The following is a 21,029-nucleotide window of genomic DNA, read 5'->3' on the forward strand; positions in this document are numbered from 1 at the left end:
ATGTAGGACTGCATGGGAGAGTATGGGCATACATATTTGTGTCGTCAACATTACGGTCCTCTATGTCTGACGAATATAAGGTAGGATCGCCGTGTATTGTGCTCCACGCACGTAATAATTCCTGCGCCTGTCACCAAAGAACATTTAATGGACTCCCTTCAATATCCTGTGCAATCCCACACCATTGGTCACAATCTAGCTACAGCTAGACTAAGGACCTACCGTCCCGTGCCATTAACAACACAACACAAACAACTGCGATGACGGTGGAATCTGAAGAAATAAATTAAAATTTGTACCACAGCTAGGACTTGAACCCGGGTCTCCTTGCTTACTAGGCAAGAATGCTAGCATTATATCAGCTAACATTGCTGCTACCGAAGTCCAGGGCCCACCCCAACACAAACTTCATTTCATATCTTGAGCTTATTTTACTCTTCTTAGATAGTCATTATTGCCGAGGCTCCCTGTCATTGAAATAGCACCCCATCGATGGACGCAGTGGGAAAAATTTTAATTCATTTCTTCAGTTTCCATCATTATCATACATAAAAATGAGACTCAAATGTCTCGAGGAAAATTTCATTGTAAACCCTATAGATCACAAACAACTGCATTTGGAACTGCATCATAATCGAGAAGCATGGACTCCTGGTGAATGGCATTGCATTGCGTTCAGTGATCTGCACTACCCTGGATGACCATCGTGGGCGAGTACAGTGGTGACCTGGAGAGAGATCACCTTCTTCCAACATTTGGAGATGTTGCTCCTGATCTGATGGATGGGGAACCATCAGGTTCGTCTTCAGACCTATAACGGTAGTGATTGAGGGAACTCTGATAGCACAATGGTATGTCATAGACGTCCTGTGTCTCCATGTGTCACCTTTCTTGCAGCAGTATCATGGTGCCATTTTTCAACAGAACAAAGGTCATCCACGCATTGCACGTGTGTCTGTTAACTGTGTGCATGATGTTGAGGTACTCCTGTGATCAGCAAGATCCCCAGATCTGTAACCAATAGAACATGTGTGGGATCACCTCAAACATTAACTCTGTCCATGGGCCAGTATCCAAGATATCAAGGACCAGTTACAACACTCGTGGGTCAGCTTGCCTCAGGAGACGATGCCGCTGCTTCAACACACCCTTCTCAACTGAATCAGTGCACGCCTCCAGACCAGAGGGAGGGGGGGGGGGGATAACGTCATAGTGATAAGTGGGCCCACACTGCCAAGTCCTATCTAAATTACACTCGATTTCGTAATCGTTGAAACATATTATACCCTCCAACGCAGTGAAGTTTGTAAGGGGTTCACCACTCGGCTGGAGCAAATGTAATCTCACTTGCTAGAACGACAATTCACAGGCGCTGCCTGAGACATAAAATATCTTTGCCCCTGTTAAAAAGAGAGCTGCAATAGAGTCGCAGTTCAGAGCAGTCTCTGCCGCAGTTGCAGGCGCTCGCTGCTACAGTGTAGTTGTAGTCTGTCGCTGGTACAGCTCAGTTTACAGTTAGTAGTAATTAAGGTCACAGTGCAGAACAATTTGTAAAATTTTATTATATGGAACTGAATAATAATTGTGATCAGCCGCAGAGCTAAATGATACCATGGAATGAGATGATGATGAACAAATGAATAATTGTTAATATAATGAAAAATCAATAGCGTAATTAAATCAACCATCTATTGTAAGGTAAATTTTATTATCTTTATTGGCATGCGCGAAGTTAAGTCACTTGTCTGACATGTTAATCTGAATTTGTTTCGATCTTCTCTTTTGTGATGCGTAATATATTCAATTTTCCCGTGTAATGGACTGTAGATCCTTATCAATAACGTAAAAAAATTTCAGAATATAATTGTTTTTACCAGTCAACTATAAAAGTATAATTTCCCCTTAAGTCGTCGCCAGTCCCGATCCAGTCATTTATCTCAATTAAATTATTCCAAAAATTTTTTCTGTTGTAGTCATGTGTTCTTTATTAATCAGACGACCAGCTGTGCAGCTGTGTCACTAAGTAATGTTAATTTTTCTCGTAATTCAGATCTCAGACAAATGTTATCCAGTATTAGTAGATAGGCCAGCATTGCATTAAGCTGTGCCATGTACGAGCAGATATATAGACAGCGTTATCCGGTGACAAGGTAAGAATTTTTCAGTTTATTTCTCACGGACAGATTCAGATTGATTTCACATGGCCGTAGCGTAGCGCTGCTTACGTCAAAATTTATCAGTTTTTCATGAGTTAAGATTTATCAGTTTTCATACGTCAGAATTTAATTATCCAAATTTAATTATTTTTGTTTTCTGTTCGGGAAGGTTATACAGCATTATTACATATATTTTTTATTTATACGGGAAGGTTACAAGTTTCATTTCATTTCCTCGCCTTCTGGGTGCTTCACTTCTTTTGCCAGGCAGCGTATTTGCGTTGGTCGCGAGTTTTCTTACTGCGAAACAAAATAATTGAAAAGAAAGAAGCGAAATAAGACAGGTAGAGCAAAAGAAACTTGAGTTCGTTAAATTAAGTAGAGATGGGTAAGCAACACGTGCGTTCGTACTCACGTCCCTGATCTGGGTGAAATTGCTGTGTATGCTGTACTTCCGGTAGTGCTTGCCCAGAGCCACCCGCAAATTGGGCGGTTCCAAGCGCCACAGGCAATGCGCTGCTGCAAAATATAACACAAATGTGTGTCAAAACGAGAAAAGGAATCCACTTCATTAGTACGGTACAATAAGATCAGAGACATTAGCCAGGATATCAGTTCACACAACAAGCAAGACAGTAGTGTAGGCTGCCTTACTCCATGATGAACACGTATTCGCTTTTCAACTATAAGAGTCAGTTAAATGAAAATGTGGTGGTTTGTGAAAAAAGTAAGTAAACTATGCATGAAGGTTTCTCGGGTCTCCAGCCGGGTGGTAGCGTTGATATCTCGCGACGTTTCGGGAAGTGTCATACTACCCATATTCTGGCGACTTCGACTTACCCATCTTCTGGCGAAGTCGCCAGAATATGGGTAGTATGACACTTCCCGAAACGTCGCAAGATATCAACGCTACCACCCGGCTGGAGACCCGAGAAACCTTCATCAATAGTATACGCCGGGAAAGCCTACAGTCACATATACGACACCTCTATGGGGAGAAAGTAAACTGCTTATAAGAGCAAAAGTAAAAGTTTCTGTGCCACCGCCTGGGGGACCACAGACGGTTTGAAGCCAAGAGCCTCTTTTAGTACGGTTTCAGGAAAGAGTAAGCCAGTGAGCAGCGAGGATGCGATAAATCGCGCAATAAATATTGTGAATACCTCAGACAACAAGTATGTTACAGGCATAATCATTGATAATAATGGGGCGTTTGATTAGTGTGGTGGTCTGTCCTGTTCAAAAGACTGTTCAAGTTATCTCTATAACAGTCTACGACATTATTTCACAGAGGGACAGGTGCAATTAGAGTGTCCTGGAAAGAAAATTGTGAAAGACATCACCGAAGGCAGCCTATAGGGTTCTGTTTGTGATCCAGAGTTCTGAGGTGTTGGCATAGAGCCATTACTGAACCAGCCTCAGAGTATAACAAAAATTAAGAGGCTGCATCGCCCACGCAGACCATCTGCTAATTATCGTATCTGCTAACACGAGCGCTAAACTGGAGGAAAACAACAGGGTAGTTCTCGAAAGACTATGCAAGTGATGCATGGAAAACAAACTAGAGATAGCAGTCCACAACTTTTACTAAAATGAACATTATCAATAATGATAAATGCCGCAATTAGAATAAACAACCAATCTGTGAAAAGAAAAGAAGTGTATATAGGTACCTTGGAATTACCATCGATGAAATGACAAATTTTCATGCACATGTAACAATCGTCTGCCAGAGAGGCATTAAAATCCTAAATAAAATAGCAACAGTTAACCAAAGAAGTTTTTAGCTGCAATAAGAACTTATCATAAGGCAATCTTACTCACTTTTGTAGGCTAGGTGCACAGTATTGGTTCAAAAAGCGAGAATATCATAAGGTAAAGTATATACTGGGCACAAGAGCCCTATCGAATAAGGAAATAAAAGCATGCACTGATAGAGAATGGCAAGGAATCTGAGACACGGTAGGAACAGGAAGGGGAACCTACCAGTTCCTTGCCAACATAGAAGAAAGAACAAGAGTGACATACTTCCTTCCAACCGAGGGAGCTATACAGTACCTGTCAGGGTAGGGCTCATACCCCAGCTACTTACTAACAAGACGACAGTCACCACAGGCACTTGTGAACACGGAGTAATCTGTACCCCGGATCACATCGTCTGGGAGTGTGCCATTAGATAAGATGTTAAAGACAAGGGCAGGAACGCATCTGGAAATGCAACAGTCTCTTACAATAAGGAGTGAGGAACTGTGACATAAGGTGAACTCGCTTACAGCTAAGATATCAGCCGATGAACAGCAAGCCTACATGGCCGAGAGACAACCAAGAAGAGGCCCTATAGCATGACAACGAGATGTGCTACGGCAGAACATCCGCCTACAACAACCTTCTGGAAGCAATGAGGAGATGAGCCTCAGGAAGGACTTCCTGAGACCCCGACAGCCATCTCCCAACCTCTACACCTTATGTGGCACAGCAGCACAGCCTCTGTGAATCCTGAGTTCAACCTCAGCACGCCAAGGTTAACCATCCAGACAAATGAGAGATCCAGCCTGGTTTTAATACCAGATACAATAGTGTAGGGTACTGTTGTGGAGCGTAGTGTACTGTACTGGTAGTGTAGTCCAGAATTATAATTTACAAAATTTGTGGCCTACCTATGCCGCATAGTGTAATAGAGCAGTAGCGTGTGTTTTCTGGATTCCGGATCAACAGATATCTGTGCGCCAGATGGCCAAATGGTAGTACACAAACTTTTGTTGAAGTTATTTTTTTTTCTCGTTTTAATGTTGTTATTCTACGTAGATTTTCCCCACTTCAGCACACTACTTAGTTATTACTGTTGTTGTTGTGGTCTTCAGTCCTGAGACTGGTTTGATGCAGCTCTCCATGCTACTCTATCCTGTGCAAGCTTCTTCATCTCCCAGTACCTACTGCAACCTACAGCCTTCAGAATCTGTTTAGTGTATTCATCTCTTGGTCTCCCTCTACGATATTTACCCTCCTCGCTGCCCTCCAACACCAAATTGGTGGTCCCTTGATGCCTCAGAATATGCCCTACAAACCGATTCCTTCTTCTAGTCAAGTTGCGCCACAAATTCCTCTTCTCTCCAATTTTATTCAGTACCTCCTCATTACTTATGCGATCTATCCATCTAATCTTCAGCATTCTTCTGTAGCACCACATTTCGAAAGCTTCTATTCTCTTCTTGTCTAAACTATTTATCGTCCACATTTCATTTCCATACATGGCTACACTCCATACGAATACTTCCAGAAACGACTTCCTGACACTTAAATCTATACACGATGTTAACAAATTTTTCTTCTTCAGAAACGCTTTCCTTGCCATTGCCAGTCTACATTGTATATCCTCTCTACTACAACCATCATCAGTTATTTTGCTCCACAAACAGCAAAACTCATTTACTGCTTTAAGCGTCTCATTTCCTAATCTAATTCCCGCAGCATCACCCGATTTAATTCGACTACATTCCACTATTCTCGTTTTGCTTTTGTTGCTGTTCATCCTATATCCTCCTTTCAAGACAGTGTCCATTCCGTTCAACTGCTTTTCCAGGTCCTTTGCTGTATCTGACAGAATTACAATGTCATCGGCGAACCTCAATGTTATTACTAACACATCTGAAATTATGTTAAAATATTATGTGCTTTATTCATGCCAATTCATGTGCAACATTCAGTCAGCTCTTTTATATAGATAACAGAGCAAAAGAAAATAGCAAACAAATGAATAAAGACGAGGAGGGCAGTGCCTTTATGGATGCCTTCATGGGGCCAGCTCACTTGTTGCCGAGGTTATTTAGAGTACGCTGCAGAAGTTTCATTGGCAAGCCCTTAGATATCCTCCATAATGTCCTGATTTCTAACAGTGCGATTTCCATATTTTTGGGGCCTTGAAGGGAGACACTCGTGGCCGTCGATTTGCTTCGGACAGAGCGTTCACGCCTGGGTACAATCATGGCATGAAAACATTTTTCCATGAAGGCACTTGTGTCACAGTGGGATAAACGTATTAACAGTCATGGCGATTACTTTTGGCTTAACACTTTTTCCCATCTGTCTCGATTTCACATAAATGTCTCTTTAAATGTTTCTTATAAAAAAATACACAGATGTGCCATAAACCTCTGTGAGTGCCCACCGCGAAAATGAATGCTGCCAGGTAAGGTTGAGGACACGTGATGCGATAAGAAAAATACGGGATAGTCAGGAACAGTCTGAAAAGCTTGTAAGGATGTTGCAGGGCAGGTAGTGCTACGAAATAAACGTTAAGAAAAAAATTCCATACGTTTCAACATCTCCGAATTAAATAACACTGAATTAGTCAATCAGGTCTTTGCGCGCTCAGTCCATGCAGCCTGCCAGAGGTGGTGTTGCCAAACGTGTTCTTTGTTGTTGGAAAACAAATTGGAAAAACACGCAGGAAACCATTGTCGGTAGCGTGTTCGATCCTTGCTACCATTCAAGGCCCAGTTTTTGTATCGCTCTCTCTTGTTCGGTTTGAGGAAACCAAACGAAGAACACATTTGGTAACACCATCTCTGGCAAGCTGCTTGAATTTGCCCGCGGAACGTCCTCATTGGCTAACTTCAGTGCTAATGAAATCGGAAACGGTGCAATGCATCATTTTTTTTTCTTAACTAGTTACTCTGGAACACACAAGCTTTTCGTACTGGTCCTGACCACCCTGTATAAGAGGAACAGGCACGAAAGAGGAATAATTATAGCGACGATACGGGCTGAAAATCTGGAAAGTCAATTGCGTAAGCGACTTTGACAAAGGGCGGATCGTTATGCGCCGGTGTGGAGACTTACCCGCTTTGCAGAGCAGACAACGCAGCGATCTGTGGCAGATTAGAGGACAGAGGAAAAAGCTGGTGCAGTCAAGTGTTTCGGAGCACGCCGTCCAGCGCACATGTTGACATGCGGCTTGGCCGCAGCCCCATGTGTTCCAACGTCAATCAGTGAGTGCTGTCAATAACAACGATACGTACCTAAGTTGTAGATTCTAACATGCGAAAGTGCATCTTGGCTTTTTCGGGTGGGCTAGATTTAAGCTGTGAATAAAGAGTACAATCTAATTTTCTGAGATACACCTAGGTTATTCGTAAGGTAGTGGTGGGGCATGTTAGCTCTTAAGCATAGTTCGTCAGTCTGCGCCACGGCGATGTTCCTGTACCTCAGACGTGAGAAAAGTTACCAGATTCGGAGCGATCTTAATCGATGTAAGGAGCTGTTAGATGTGAAACTGAAAATATGAACGTTTTGACTGCTGAATTTATGCCAGAACTTGATGAACCACGTGGAGAAGCCAAGACTTCCCGAAGCAGATGGAGATACTTCTTCGTTGAAACTTCCTGTGTGCAGTGACGAGACTCGAACTCGGGACTTTTCCCTTTCACGGGCAAGCGCTCTACTAACTGAGCTAACCAAGCACGACTGACGACCGCTCCTCAGGACTTCACTTCAACAACGTGTTCTACAGACTTCGTGAGCACCACAAAAAAATTAAAAAATGCAAATTCCGTTCATTGTTGATGACTTTTGCTCTCAACATACTTGTTAAGAAAATAGTGATCTCTAAGTAAGACTCAGAACCTCGAAATACTGAATACGACATTCACTGGAGAAAAGGGACATCTGCTACGGAGGCTTACATTTTTGGGTTAAATTTAACAGAAAAATTTAAAACATATACAGAATCTGGTAGAAGAATTCATTAAAAACAATATTTTTTTGAAAATTTTAAGATATAAAGTAACTGACTAGATTACAATATTTTTTCAAAAGGTGGGCATAAAGAATCCTCCCCCCCCCCTCTCCTCCTTGGTATTTTAAGGATTAAGTCGTGCAAAACTGTACTGTTTGTCAGTTCCGTGGTAGTGTTCATGTGCAATAATATTACATGCATCCTTATTTTCTAACAGTACCTTCGGTATTCTAAGTTTTTGTAACACAATTGTACGCCCAGATATCAAATTAACTATCAGTGCATTATTAATTGCGGTTTCGTCGGCATCTTCAGCTTCACTAGAAAAAATGTCGATACTTGGCTCCTAAACTGACACGACCCTCTATATACAGCTATAACGGTTGGTATCAGCACAGTGGGTCGAGAGGATAGGGGTAGGGGCAGAAGTCGGGGCAGACATATAATAAAATAAAAGATGTAACTTGGCCTTGGGTTGGCTACTCCAGTAACTAGACTTACAAGGAACACCTTGAATGCGGGGTCGCAAGCTCAGTCTTTAGTAAAGCTCATTCTAAGGCACTGTGTTAACACTTATGACAGGAAAAATATTGGCTGCTAATAATTCACCATGGGCATCACAAGGGCGACAGAAAATGAGTGTCCGGGAGGTGCAGAGACCAACCTTCTGAGGGCCTTACAGTTCACAAAATGGACATCGTCGACATTCAAGAAATGTTCAAAACAAACCATTTACTTGCACCATGTGCAGCGAACGAAAAATGGCGCGCCACAGTGATCACAAACATTCACTATCAAGATCGAAGGCTAACTCCTTGGTAGTTACAAATCATGCAGTACTTCAGCTAGGATCCAATCTTAAAGAATGTATATAGAATCAAATTAGTGTAACAGGCTGATGAGAACTGATGGAGTGTGAGGGCATGCAACCCAACGCGAAATACTCTGTCGTGGAGCCTATCGTGAAACTGGTTATCCTTTAAGGCGTTGTTACACATAGTGCGATAATATGTTTTACAAGACGTCTTCGCAGAAAGGGCTAATACCGTTCACACAGAAATCATACACGGGCGAACCAAAACTTCATGATCTGATTAATAGCGCGTTGGTCCATTTTCTGAAAGCAATACAGAAGCGACTCTGCGTACCAGCTTTCGATAAATCCTTGGTAGGCTTCCGGAGGTAAATAGTATGTAAGGTGTCAGGCAAATCCAACACCTTCCATGAAAACCCTGACATGATCAGCAAATCCAGCAGTATGTCACATAGCTCTGAATAAATCGTGACATTAAATTAACCAAAGTAATACGAGTAACGAGTGAGCAAATGGAATACCACAGACTAACACAAGAATGCCTAAATGCATGTCATATCTTCCCACCGTGAGACATACGCAGTTCCGAGGGGAGAAACGAGAACAGAAGCCCAGAGCAGAACCGTGTTAAGCTAGAAGGCCCTACGATAAGCGACGGACACCCACGTCGCCAGGAACCGCCAGGACCACCCCCAGCCCATGTTAAAAGATAGAGCCCTCCAGAAGAACAGTATAGATCTTACGATAACACTAAAAGGGCCACACCAGCTGCAAGTTTTAGCGAGAGACTTTTTCGCGTCTCTGTTACATTGCAAACGTTAAAAACATTGCCCCACCACGAAAAGTAACCGCCAGGACCACCCCCCAGCCCATGTTAAAAGATAGAGCCCTCCAGAAGAACAGTATATATATTATGATGACACTAAAAGGGCCACACCAGCTGCAAGTTTTAGCGTGAGACTTTTTCGCGTCTCTGTTACGTTGCAAACGTTAAAAACATTGCCCCACCACGAAAAGTATAACGTTTCTCATTGGACAGACAGAATTTTTGTAGGCGGAGCTTAAGGTTAACATTGAGACCCTGATTGGTCAGATGAAAACACAGCCAGATAGTTTTTTTTTTTTAAACCAACTTCGGTAAATTGTAGTAAGGAGAAGTTAGGAGAGAGTTGCTTCCGAGACAGCGAGCTGTATAGAGCTGCGCCAGCCGCCGCCCCCTGACGAACACCGACAAGGTGATGAACGCACGTGATGCCGCATTTTTGAGCGCATAAGTCTTCACACAGAACTGCAGAAGTCTCATCTGTTACATCCCCTTTTTACGTAATAGTAGTGTCGATCGTCAATTAAATCTCCTGGTGTTCACATTTGCTACTTGAAGTAAAAATCTGAAACGCTATGATTTTTCTGTTATATAATTATTGAGAAGCCACATCAACCACTGTAATTTACGACAAGTTAGATATGCAATTAATGATAATTGAGGGTCACTGTAGACCATTTTAATAGTTTTTTCTTTTGTGAAACTTAATTTAAACCTAGATTATAGATGTGATATGGCATAGGTCATCCTTCGATCCATTATAGAACTTGTAAACCCACTCAGGGAATATTCGTTCACATTTTTGTTGAACACAGTTGGTTTTTATCATCCTGTATTAAAATATTTCCTTTTATCAATAGTGCAACTTATAAACAATGTTTTGTGAGTAGAATAAAATTTTCAATGGTAAACTTAACTGCTTTTTCGACGTTCTTTTACCAGCTAACTAAAAATAGGAAAGCCTTGAACCCCTTCCACTAAATTTAGTTAGTATTAAGATTCTTTTACAGGGAGTGCAGTGGAGCTGACGCTGAAATCATTAAGTATTTGGTTATATCATCGCTAGTCTCACTGAACTCTTCTGAACTCTACATGTCATGTGTGGTCTGGCGTCTCCTTACGAGCGACAGGTCCCAGGTTCAAACTAGTCAATTCCCTAAAAAACACGCTCAGAGCGTCGTTGCACGAAAGCGGTAGGGAGACACGACTTAGAACAGACAGAAACCAGGCAGAATGTTAGAGAATGGCGACCCTGCCAGGATGGTAAAATACCATGATTGAAGGTCGACCACATGCCTAACTAGGTCAGAAAAATATCCTGTTGTGTTAGTCAAATGCAAAAAATGTATGAGGGCTAAACACGTCACTTTCCAAACCAAACCACCTATATTTCCAACAATCCCTTCAAAAAAATTAAAACAAATAGCTGCAACAGATTTGATGGGGCCCCTCCCATGCACAAAAAATGGATATATTTTCATATTTGTCGTTTTGGAACTTACTTCTAAATATGTTGCCTTGACACCATTAAAACGGGCAACAGGTTTTACTATAAGTAAAGCATTTAGACAAGATTTTCTCAGACAAGTAGGTCGAATGGAACGAATAATTTCGGATAATGGCCCACAATACAAATCAGTGCAATGGCAGAACAGGTTAAAACAACACAAAATAAAACCCATCTACGTATCTAAGTATAAACCTAGTGTAAATCCAGCAGAACAATCTATGAAGGACATAGGCACTTTATGCCGATTATATGCAGGCAAAAGACACAACACTTGGGATATATACCTTTAAGATTTTCAAGAAGTAACAAATTAAATGCCACATAGCACTACACTACTACCTCCAGTTACTGTACTTAAAAATATTGAACCCCCAAACATAACCAGAGAAAATGTTAGATTTCCTATTGTACCACATAGACAGCACAAACAAGTCATAGCAACAGCACTCTCCAACATCAGAAAGGCAGCCATTAAAAGAAAAGAAAGAGGAGATAGAACAGCAATTAAAAGAACATTCTCAGTAGGCCAGAAAGTATTTGTAAAAACACACCATCTCTCCAGCAAAAAGAAACACAAAATACATAAGTTTAAAGGTGCATACAAAGGACCTGTCATAATTAGCCGAATTGCTCATGATAATGCTGTGGAACTAATGAACCCAAAAACAGGCAAAACCTTAGGACTTCACCATGTGAGCCATATCAAAAAGTTTGAAGATTAATTTTATTACTGGTAAATAATCAGCACAATATTTCAAGATTATGTTGCAGATAAGATCGTCAGGAGAAAGAAGAATGAAGAGAGAGGAAGGTGGGAAAAAGAAAGTAGTTTCAATAAAAACAAAAACAAAAATAACACCAATAGTACCATAGATTAAGGTGAAGGGATAAAGCGTAGATAGTCTAACAGCATGAAATACTAAAATGCTAAACACCAAGACACTACACAAAAATAAAAAACGAATTTGAGGATTCTTGTAGAAGTTAAGACTCAAAATATCTTAGAATTGTAACATGGAAAGGGCGCCGAAATTTGTAAAGCTTTTTAAGAAGGCGCAAAACAATGTAGGTACTAGACATATGTTAGATGATTGTAAGTAAAACTTTTTGTAAGAACCATTGTAAAAACTCCAGCAAGGACCAGATGCAACGACCCACAAGTTGCAACGCAAGAAGTATCAAGAAAGAAAAGGACATAATTAGCAAAACACGATTCCTACAAGGCAGAAGCGTCGAGAGAAGGGAAAGGACAGCGAGACCAACAGAGGGCCCTTGTAGCCAAAGTGGGCAGTAAATCTGGCGCTAAGCGGAACCCTGCTGGGACAGAACACGGAAGGCCAAGAGGGTCCCCGACTCAGCGGAGCGAGCAAAAAAACGGCCCAACGAGAAGACAGCTTGCGCAAGCCACTACTGGCAAAAAAATATGTGTAAAAGTCACACTACTGCTATTAAACAGCACGCTGATGCACGAAACTGAAGCAAACTTCCACAAAGTAAAAATGACATGTCCAAACAATTTATCAAACTGTTACTAAGAGGAGAACTTCAAAGCAACTAGTTATCAATAAATATTCCCATATCCTGCCCAGAGAAGAACCAAGAATCAAGTAAGAAGCAGAGAAAATGCAGGAAGAACAGAAGTTGAAGATTCGCAAGATTGAGACCAAGAAAGAAGATGGGTGACGAATAGATGACATACCTTCCCAAATCCCTATCCTATTGTAATCTAGTCGTCTGCGAAGTATCACAACGACAAACGACCGCTTTCAGCGACACATAACGATGACTTTCACGCATACAAAGCCAGTAAACCACGAGATTCTGCACTCACAGCGCCATTCCATTATGGGACCTCCACAACAGCAACACACCGTTGCAAAGCCAACAAGGAATGACGAACGAAGCTGTACATCAAATACTTGCCCACATCTATCTTGTTCAAGTCCATCACCTTTGTGCAAAAACATTCGCCAGCCTCATGCTTAAACATTCATAGGATTGTGTGAATGTGTGAAATCAAATTATGTGATGTAGGAATTGTGCAAAAGAAACATGTAAAAAACTAAATAAGTTAAGCACACCAGACAGCTAATAAACTACAAAATAACAGTCATTGACTATGGACTTAAGTAAAAAATAGACTATCGATAAAAATAAGTCATTAGTTCTGAAATGGACAGTATATAAAGAACAAAAGTAAGGCATAATACACACTAAAACTATATGTCACTTATTTTCTCCTCATAAAAATAAAAGAATAACTATATTTTACTTATTTTCTCCTTATAAAAACAAAGAATAAAAAATTATCTTGTTGAATGTTTTCCCTTTTTTTTAACATTTGTACCATTTGTTAGGATAATATCTCAATACTTGTGTATGTATATTTCTTTGTCAAAGCAATTCTTGGAAATAATTCTTATTTGTTAGTGTAACAATGTTGAAATGAGTGTCTAGAAACAAAAACATTTTACTTGTACATGATATTTAGAAAATGTGTTAGGAATAGATTTTACTTAATTACTACATTTATAAAAAAAAATGTTTCTAAGAAAATCGATGTGAAAGACTCCTCGCTTTCGATAACAAACTTCTTAAAAAATAAATTCACACTTAAATAAAGAAAGTAAATAATTAAAAATTAATAATAATAATAATAATAGCATAAAATATTCTTCTCTTGTCAATATAAACATATTTTTGAGAATAATGTGGAAGAATATAAAAATATAAATTAGTAATACAAACTAGCATAGAACCAGAATAACGTGGCTGAACAGTAGGCAACAAAATTTAGATAAAGGAATAATTTTTGACTGACTTAGACAACGATTCAATCATTGCCTAACTTCAGTGCAAAAATTAAGTTCGAAGGGTGGTGATATGTAAGGTGTCAGGCAAATCCAACACCTTCCATGAAAACCCTGACATGATAAGCAAATCCAGCAGTATGTCACATAGCTCCAAATAAATCGTGACATTAAATTAACCAAAGTAATACGAGTAACGAATGAGCAAATGCAATACCACAAACTAACACAAGAATGCCTAAATGCATGTCATACCTCCCCACCGTGAGACAGATGCAGTTCCGAGGGGAGAAACGAGAACAGAAGCCGAGAGCAGAACTGTGTTAAGCTAGAAGGCACTACAATAAGGGACGCTCAGAGCGTCGTTGCGCGAAAGTGGTAGGGAGACACGACTTAGAACAAACAGACACCACGCAGAATGTTAGAAGTACCAGTTGTCAATGCACAGGTCCGTAATTCCCGTCATTTACAGGTTTTCACTGAGCATGGAGTTATTGCCTGACAGCATCGACGTGTTCCATCGGATTCAGATCAGGCGAATCTGGTGGCCGAGATATCAAGGCGAGATCACAATCATGATCCTCATGCCACTGTGAAAAGCCAGTGATATTGCTTCAAGATGCCGTGGCATGAAGCACTGCATGTGGCAAGCAAAAATGTTCACAGCTATCATGGGGCATTCAGTTACTACCACAGCCGCTCATGAAAGCCCTGGTGAATGCACCAACATATCCATTCACGATCATCAAGCTGGTGTAAAAAGAAATGTGATTCACATCACTCGTTCCCACTGATCCACGGTCCAATCTCCATGATCCCATGTTCGCTACAATCGTAATTAACAATGACGTTGGGTCAACCATAGAACCTGTTGGGGTTGTCTCATTTGTGCCTGCACTAGCGTTGTACTCTGACGTCAGATCTGGCATGGGTCGCTGTCTGTACTGCTTTACAGTGTCGGGAAGCCTCCGACCACATTCTGGATTGAGGAGTGGTCTGTCTGACTTTCAGTCACTTCCCATGGATTCTCACGACAATAGCATGCAAACAGTGAAAAGCCTCACTTATCCCCAGACATCAGGCCGTAACAATCTGCCCATTGTCAAAGTCGCTTATGTCAGAGGATTTGCCATGTCATCACTTTAATGATACCTCATTCACCTCTACTCTCTTTTATATTTACCTCACCGTGTCATGTTCTTGCAACACTACCTCGCGATGGATAAAGTTACCATGTTTTCGTTCATCAGTTAACTTAAACAGAGTGTTAGGAAATTCCCGTTTCAAACTTCTAAGACTTATAGATGGGATGAGTACACAATATTTTGAATAGGAACCCATGTCTGGAAACGTAACACTTCCGTCCTACGACTGTTTCAGCTCAGATATGTAACGCTTAACGTGTAACGTACCTTGTGTATGGCGAAGCTCGAGATACCGGAAAAGCTGCTAGTCTCTGTACCACGAACGTTTTCCGAAACGTAGTACGCGACTGCACAAACTTTATACCCAAGTTGCGCAGCAACTCTCAGAAACAGGTATAGTCACCGTAAGGAGGCAGGACTGTGTCGCTCCATGGCAACGCTGCACGCCCGAATTTGAAGATGTACTTCATAGTATTGAAGAGAACCCGTCAACAATTAATACAACAATTGCGCGTATTTCGTTATGTTTCTTCTCGAACTGTAACCTAATAATTGTACTGAGTCACCGGTAATTCAGTTCCTCAAGCAAAGTGGATGAGCTACACTTCTTCTTCTTCTACTTCTTCTTCTTCTTCTTCCGCTTATCCATTAATGGATGTTGGCGACCAAATGTTGCATCTTTCTTCTGTCAACCGCATTATGTAATAGCTGGTCTACACTTCGGAGTCCTGTCCAATGCTTTATATTGTCCAACCATGATGTTCTTCTTCGCCCTTGTCTTCTTTTTCCTTCGATCTTCCCTTCTATTATTAACTGCAGAAGCATATATTTGGTGTTCCGTACTATATGTCCTAGGTATGCAGTTTTTCTTCTTTTAAGCACTGTCAACATTTCTTGCTGCTTGTTCATTCGTTCCAGTACTTCGTCTTGGTTATTCTCTCAGTTCACGGTATTTTAAGCATTCTTCGTTAAATCCATATTTCAACGGTCTCAAACTTCTTCGTTGTTGTCATATTTAGTGTCCATCCTTCAGAGCCATATAGAAGCACGGACCAAACGGCTCTGAGCACTATGGGACTCAACATCTGTGGTCATCAGTCCCCTAGAACTTAGAACTACTTAAACCTAACTAACCTAAGGACATCACACACATCCATGCCCGACGCAGGATTCGAACCTGCGACCGTAGCAGTCACGCGGTTCCAAACTGACGCGCCTAGAACCGCACGGCCACAACGGCCGGCAAGCACGGACCAGTTGTAGCATTTTACAAATCGGACTCTAAGGTTCAGGTCTAGGTCTGTGCTTGTAAGAATATTCTTAAATTTTATGAAGGCGTTTCGGGCGTTCTCTACGCGACATTTTATTTCCAAGTCTGTTCGTCAGTCTTCACAAAGCCAGGTTCCGAGGTATTTAAACTTGTTGACTCTTTGTATTCCAGAGCCTTGATATCGTAGATTTGCATCAACAATGTTCAAATGTGTGTGAAATCTTATGGGACTTAACTGCTAAGGTCATCAGTCCCTAAGCTTACACACTACTTAAGCTAAATTATCCTAAGGACAAACACACACACCCATGCCCAAAGGAGGACTCGAACCTCCGCTGGGACCAGCCGAGATTTGCATCTTTAAATGAGTTGGACTCTCTTGTGACAGTCATAAAATTAATCTTTTTTATGTTATTATTCAGACCTAGAGTATTGGTGTAATCTTTTACTATGTTGACGAGTTGTTGGAGGTCATCTAAATTATCAGCTATCAATATTGTGTCATCAGCGTAGCAAATGTTGTTGATATACACTCGGTTAACCTTTATTCCTTTTTCTACATCATCAAATGCCTCCTGAAAAATACTCTCAGAGTATAAGTTAAATAATAGGGGTGGCAGTTTGCATCCTTGTCCACTCCTCTATATATATTGACCAAATCTATGACCTCAATATCAAATTTAACCTGCGCTGTCTGATTCCAAAATAAATTCTCTATACAGAGGATATCTTTCTCATCTATATCAATTTTTTTGAGAATTTCCATGAGTTTGTGATGATGTACTCTATCGAATGCTTTTTCCTAGTCAATAAAACGGAGACCTACGTTTTTACCCTGATCACAGCAGTTTTGTACTAGAACTTGTAGTGCGGCTATTGCTTCCCTTGTACCTAAATTTTTCCTAAACCCAAACTGTGTCTCACTAATGAATTTCCCACATTTTTCGTTGAGCCTTTGATGGATGACTCTCAATATTTTCAGAGAATGGCTCATAAGAGTAATGAGTCTGTGATCTCACATCATGTCGCATTCCTCTTCTTTGGTAAGGGAATGAAAGTTGATAATAGCCATTCGGCAGGGTAATGGCCACTGTCGCAAATTTTGTTAAACAGTTTGTATAAGACTTTGATACCTTCTTCATCAAGGAGTTTAATAAGTTAGATTGTAATTTCATCAGGTCCTGTGGCTTTATTGCTTTTTGAATTTTTGATGGCTTTCTCGATTTCTTCTTTCATGATTGGAAGTCTTGTTAAATTGTTGTTTCTAGAAGTCTCAACATTTTGTCTATCGTCTGAAAAGAGGTGCTGAATGTAGTCTTCCCATATCTCTTTCCTCTCAAAGGTATCTAGAACTATTTTATTATTTTTGTTGGTTAATAAGGAGATGCTTTTTCTTCTATATATCTCAGCAGTTTCTTTTAACTTTTTATGTAAGTTAAAATCGTCATGTGAAGCTTGGTTGAACAACAAGTCTGAACTGAAACTGTGAATTATGTACTCACTCTCCTCTACAAGCCCTAGGAACGAAGCTGCAGATGCCGCGGCCAAGGCTGCTGTCCTCCAGCCTCGGACAGCTTCTTGTTGTGTGCCTTCATCTGATTTTAGCAGGGCTATTTGTCAGCTCATTTTATCGCTGTGGCATGCCGATTGGTCTACACTTACTGAAAACAAGCTTTGGGCCTTGAAAGCTCTCCCCACGGCTTGGACGATCTCTTCACGCCCTTCTCGGCGGGAAGAGGTCGTTTTGGCCCGGTTACGGATTGGACACTGCCGTTTCAGCCACCGCCATCTGCTGACGGCTGCGCCGGCGCCGTTCTTCCCATGTGGGCAATTGCTGACGGTACGCCATATTTTGACGTCCTGTCCGAATTTTAATACACTGCGCATTGATCTTGGCCTGCCATGTACTCTGGATGAAATTTTAGCGGATGACCCAGGAGCAGCTGCTCGCGTTCTTCGTTTTATCCACTTGACGAACCTGTCTAAAGACATTTGATTATGCTGTTTTCTTTTAATACCTTACCTGTTAATGTGCCTTTTATAGTGTTGTCCTTTCTAGTTGCTGTTTTAACATTGTGCCTCTCAGTGCATGCATAATTTAGTCTGATCTAGAAGTACATGCTCCGGTAAAGAAAATTGTTGGATCGTAACGCACCAGAAATTTCTCAGCAGAACTTCGCCACCTAACCTCATTTGGCACAAACAATAACAAAAACATCCCACCTGTAGCGCATGTAGTCATACAGACAGATGTACACAAGGTGATGGCAGCATACTGCCGGAACGTGTTGTCCTACATTAAATACTGCTATTAAAAGTGTCAGAAGTACCAGATAGGCAGTTTATAAGCGTTTATAAGCATAAAGACCTCTCATATGGAAATTATGCAGTCATGTTGCCGTGTGGTGAGCACCTGTGAGCACGACCTGGCTGGAGATGAGGCTGCCGCCGCACCAGAAGGTCCAGATGCCATCGTGCAGCAGGTAGAGCGCGACCTGCCAGGGTGGATGGCCGTAGGGCGCCTCCCTGCCGTACACCACTAGCGGGACCGAGTCCGGCGTCGCCGCGAGGCCGCACGGCGTGCCGTCTGGCGACAGGTCCCTCCGGAACCGCGACCGTGTGGGCGCCAATGTGGCACCGTCTGCGCCTGCGCAGCGCGCTGACGCTGTAATTGCACTGCCTCCAGAAAAAAAGGAATAGACGTAAGGCTTGTTTTAGACCAGTGACCTTCGTTACATATCACTTCCTGGACGCGCCTAAGTGCCCGTTCTGTGGCTACAGAGTATGCCAGAGCAATTTACGGTACCCAGAGTAAGCGAGTGATGGACTGCTCTTTTCCTAGTCCTCTTAAATAGCCTATAATAGATAGCTACAAAGGATATTTCCACCTGATTGTATACAACGTGCTTATTTCACTATCTAGACTTCGGCCTTAGGCAATTTGCAAGTGTTGTACTCCTATATATAAACAATACAAGTTCAAATAGCAAAAAAAAAAAACAGGGCAAATATAAAAAAGTAAAAATTAATGTAAAAATTACGTAAATTGTTAATTTGGTTACACATCAAATATCATCCAACTTGTATGAAACAAGAATTATCGTCGACAAATATATATCGTGTTATATAAACTAGTGATATATATCATGTTATAAACCAGTCCTACCCCATGAACCATGGACCTTGCCGTTGGTGGGGAGGCTTGCGTGCCTCAGTGATATAGATGGCAACCCCAATGGAGTGGTATCTGTTGAGAGGCCAGACAAACGTGTGGTTCCTGAAGAGGGGCAGCAGCCTTTTCAGTAGTTACAGGGGCAACAGTCTGGATGATTGACTGATCTGGCCTTGTAACACTAACCAAAACGGCCTTGCTGTGCTGGTACTGCGAACGGCTGAAGGCAAGGGGAAACTACAGCCGTAATTTTTCCCGAGGGCATGCAGATTTACTGCATGGTTAAATGATGATGGCGTCCTCCTGGGTAAAATATTCCGTAGTCCCCCATTCGGATCTCCGGGCGGGGACTACTCAAGATGATGTCGTTATCAGGAGAAAGAAAACTAGCGTTCTACGGATCGGAGCGTGGAATGTCAGATCCCTTAATCGGGCAGGTAGGTTAGAAAATTTAAAAAGGGAAATGGATAGGTTAAAGTTAGATATAGTAGGAATTAGTGAAGTTCGGTGGCAGGAGGAACAAGACTTTTGGTCAGGTGAATGCAAGGTTATAAATTCAAAATCAAACAGGGGTAATGCAGGAGTAGGTTTAATAATGAATAAAAAATAGGAGTGCGGGTTAGCTACTACAAACAGCATAGTGAACGCATTATTGTGGCCAAGATAGTCACGGATCCCACACCTACTACAGTAGTACAAGTTTATATGCCAACTAGCTCTGCAGATGATGAAGAAATTGATGAAATGTATGATGAGATAAAAGAAATTATTCAGGTACTGAAGGGAGACGAAAATTTAATAGTCACGGGTGACTGGAATTCGAGAGTAGGAAAAGGGAGAGAAGGAAACATAGGTGAATATGGATTGGGGCTAACAAATGAAAGAGGGAGCCGTCTGGTAGAATTTTTCACAGAGCATAACTTAATCATAGTTAACACTTGGTTCAAGAATCATAAAAGAAGGTTGTATACGTGGAACAAGCCTGGAGATACTGACAGGTTTCAGACAGATTATATAATGGTAAGACAGAGTCCGATAGGCGTCTTCACTGTGCCATACAGGACCGTCTATGACTGTACACAGCGATGATGAATTTGTACTACCCGGCAAACACTACCCGGTTGATAGGTGTCTTGACGTCATCATTGACGTGTTGTCCGTTGACTGTGATGCTGTCTTCCGTCCAGAACACGATCGTGCGGACATCTGTTGACAGTCTGCATGTTTATATCGTGAATTAGACCAGGACGGAGAAATAGTGGTTTTTGTTGCTTTAATTTTGGACACCAGTATAGTGCAAACCGTCGGCATACGAACAGACGCAAACAATTTCACAGACTTCCGCACTCAAGTTGTCACGTAATCGTGATTTAGTTAGTTTCACAATTGGAAAAACGTCTTCCACGCAGATATGTCGATAGAAGTATTGTGGCACTTTTGCAACCTCATTGCGGAGACATGGCAACCCAAAAGGATTTTTCATCAAAACGGGAATTAGCTTACAGGTCAATCACATTTGCACACGCATAGGAGCACTTTCACCTGAAACGACAAACAGTCTCGAAAACAGCTCGAATACAGATTCAAGAGCGTTAGAG

The 21,029-nt window shown here is 41.4% G+C and overlaps 1 protein-coding gene across 1 annotated transcript in view; it reads right to left on the minus strand.

Moving 5' to 3' along the window:
• LOC126455982 (limulus clotting factor C-like) overlaps window positions 1–21,029 on the minus strand; it is a 98,933-nt gene that overhangs the window by 62,500 nt on the left and 15,404 nt on the right. The window contains exon 2 of the mRNA XM_050091739.1: window positions 18,659–18,906. Within this exon, the coding sequence (XP_049947696.1) occupies window positions 18,659–18,906 (248 nt within the window). The remainder of the gene's footprint in view (window positions 1–18,658; window positions 18,907–21,029) is intronic.

This window comes from Schistocerca serialis, chromosome 2, assembly GCF_023864345.2.
Source record: "Schistocerca serialis cubense isolate TAMUIC-IGC-003099 chromosome 2, iqSchSeri2.2, whole genome shotgun sequence".
Classification (NCBI taxonomy): Eukaryota; Metazoa; Arthropoda; class Insecta; order Orthoptera; family Acrididae; genus Schistocerca; species Schistocerca serialis.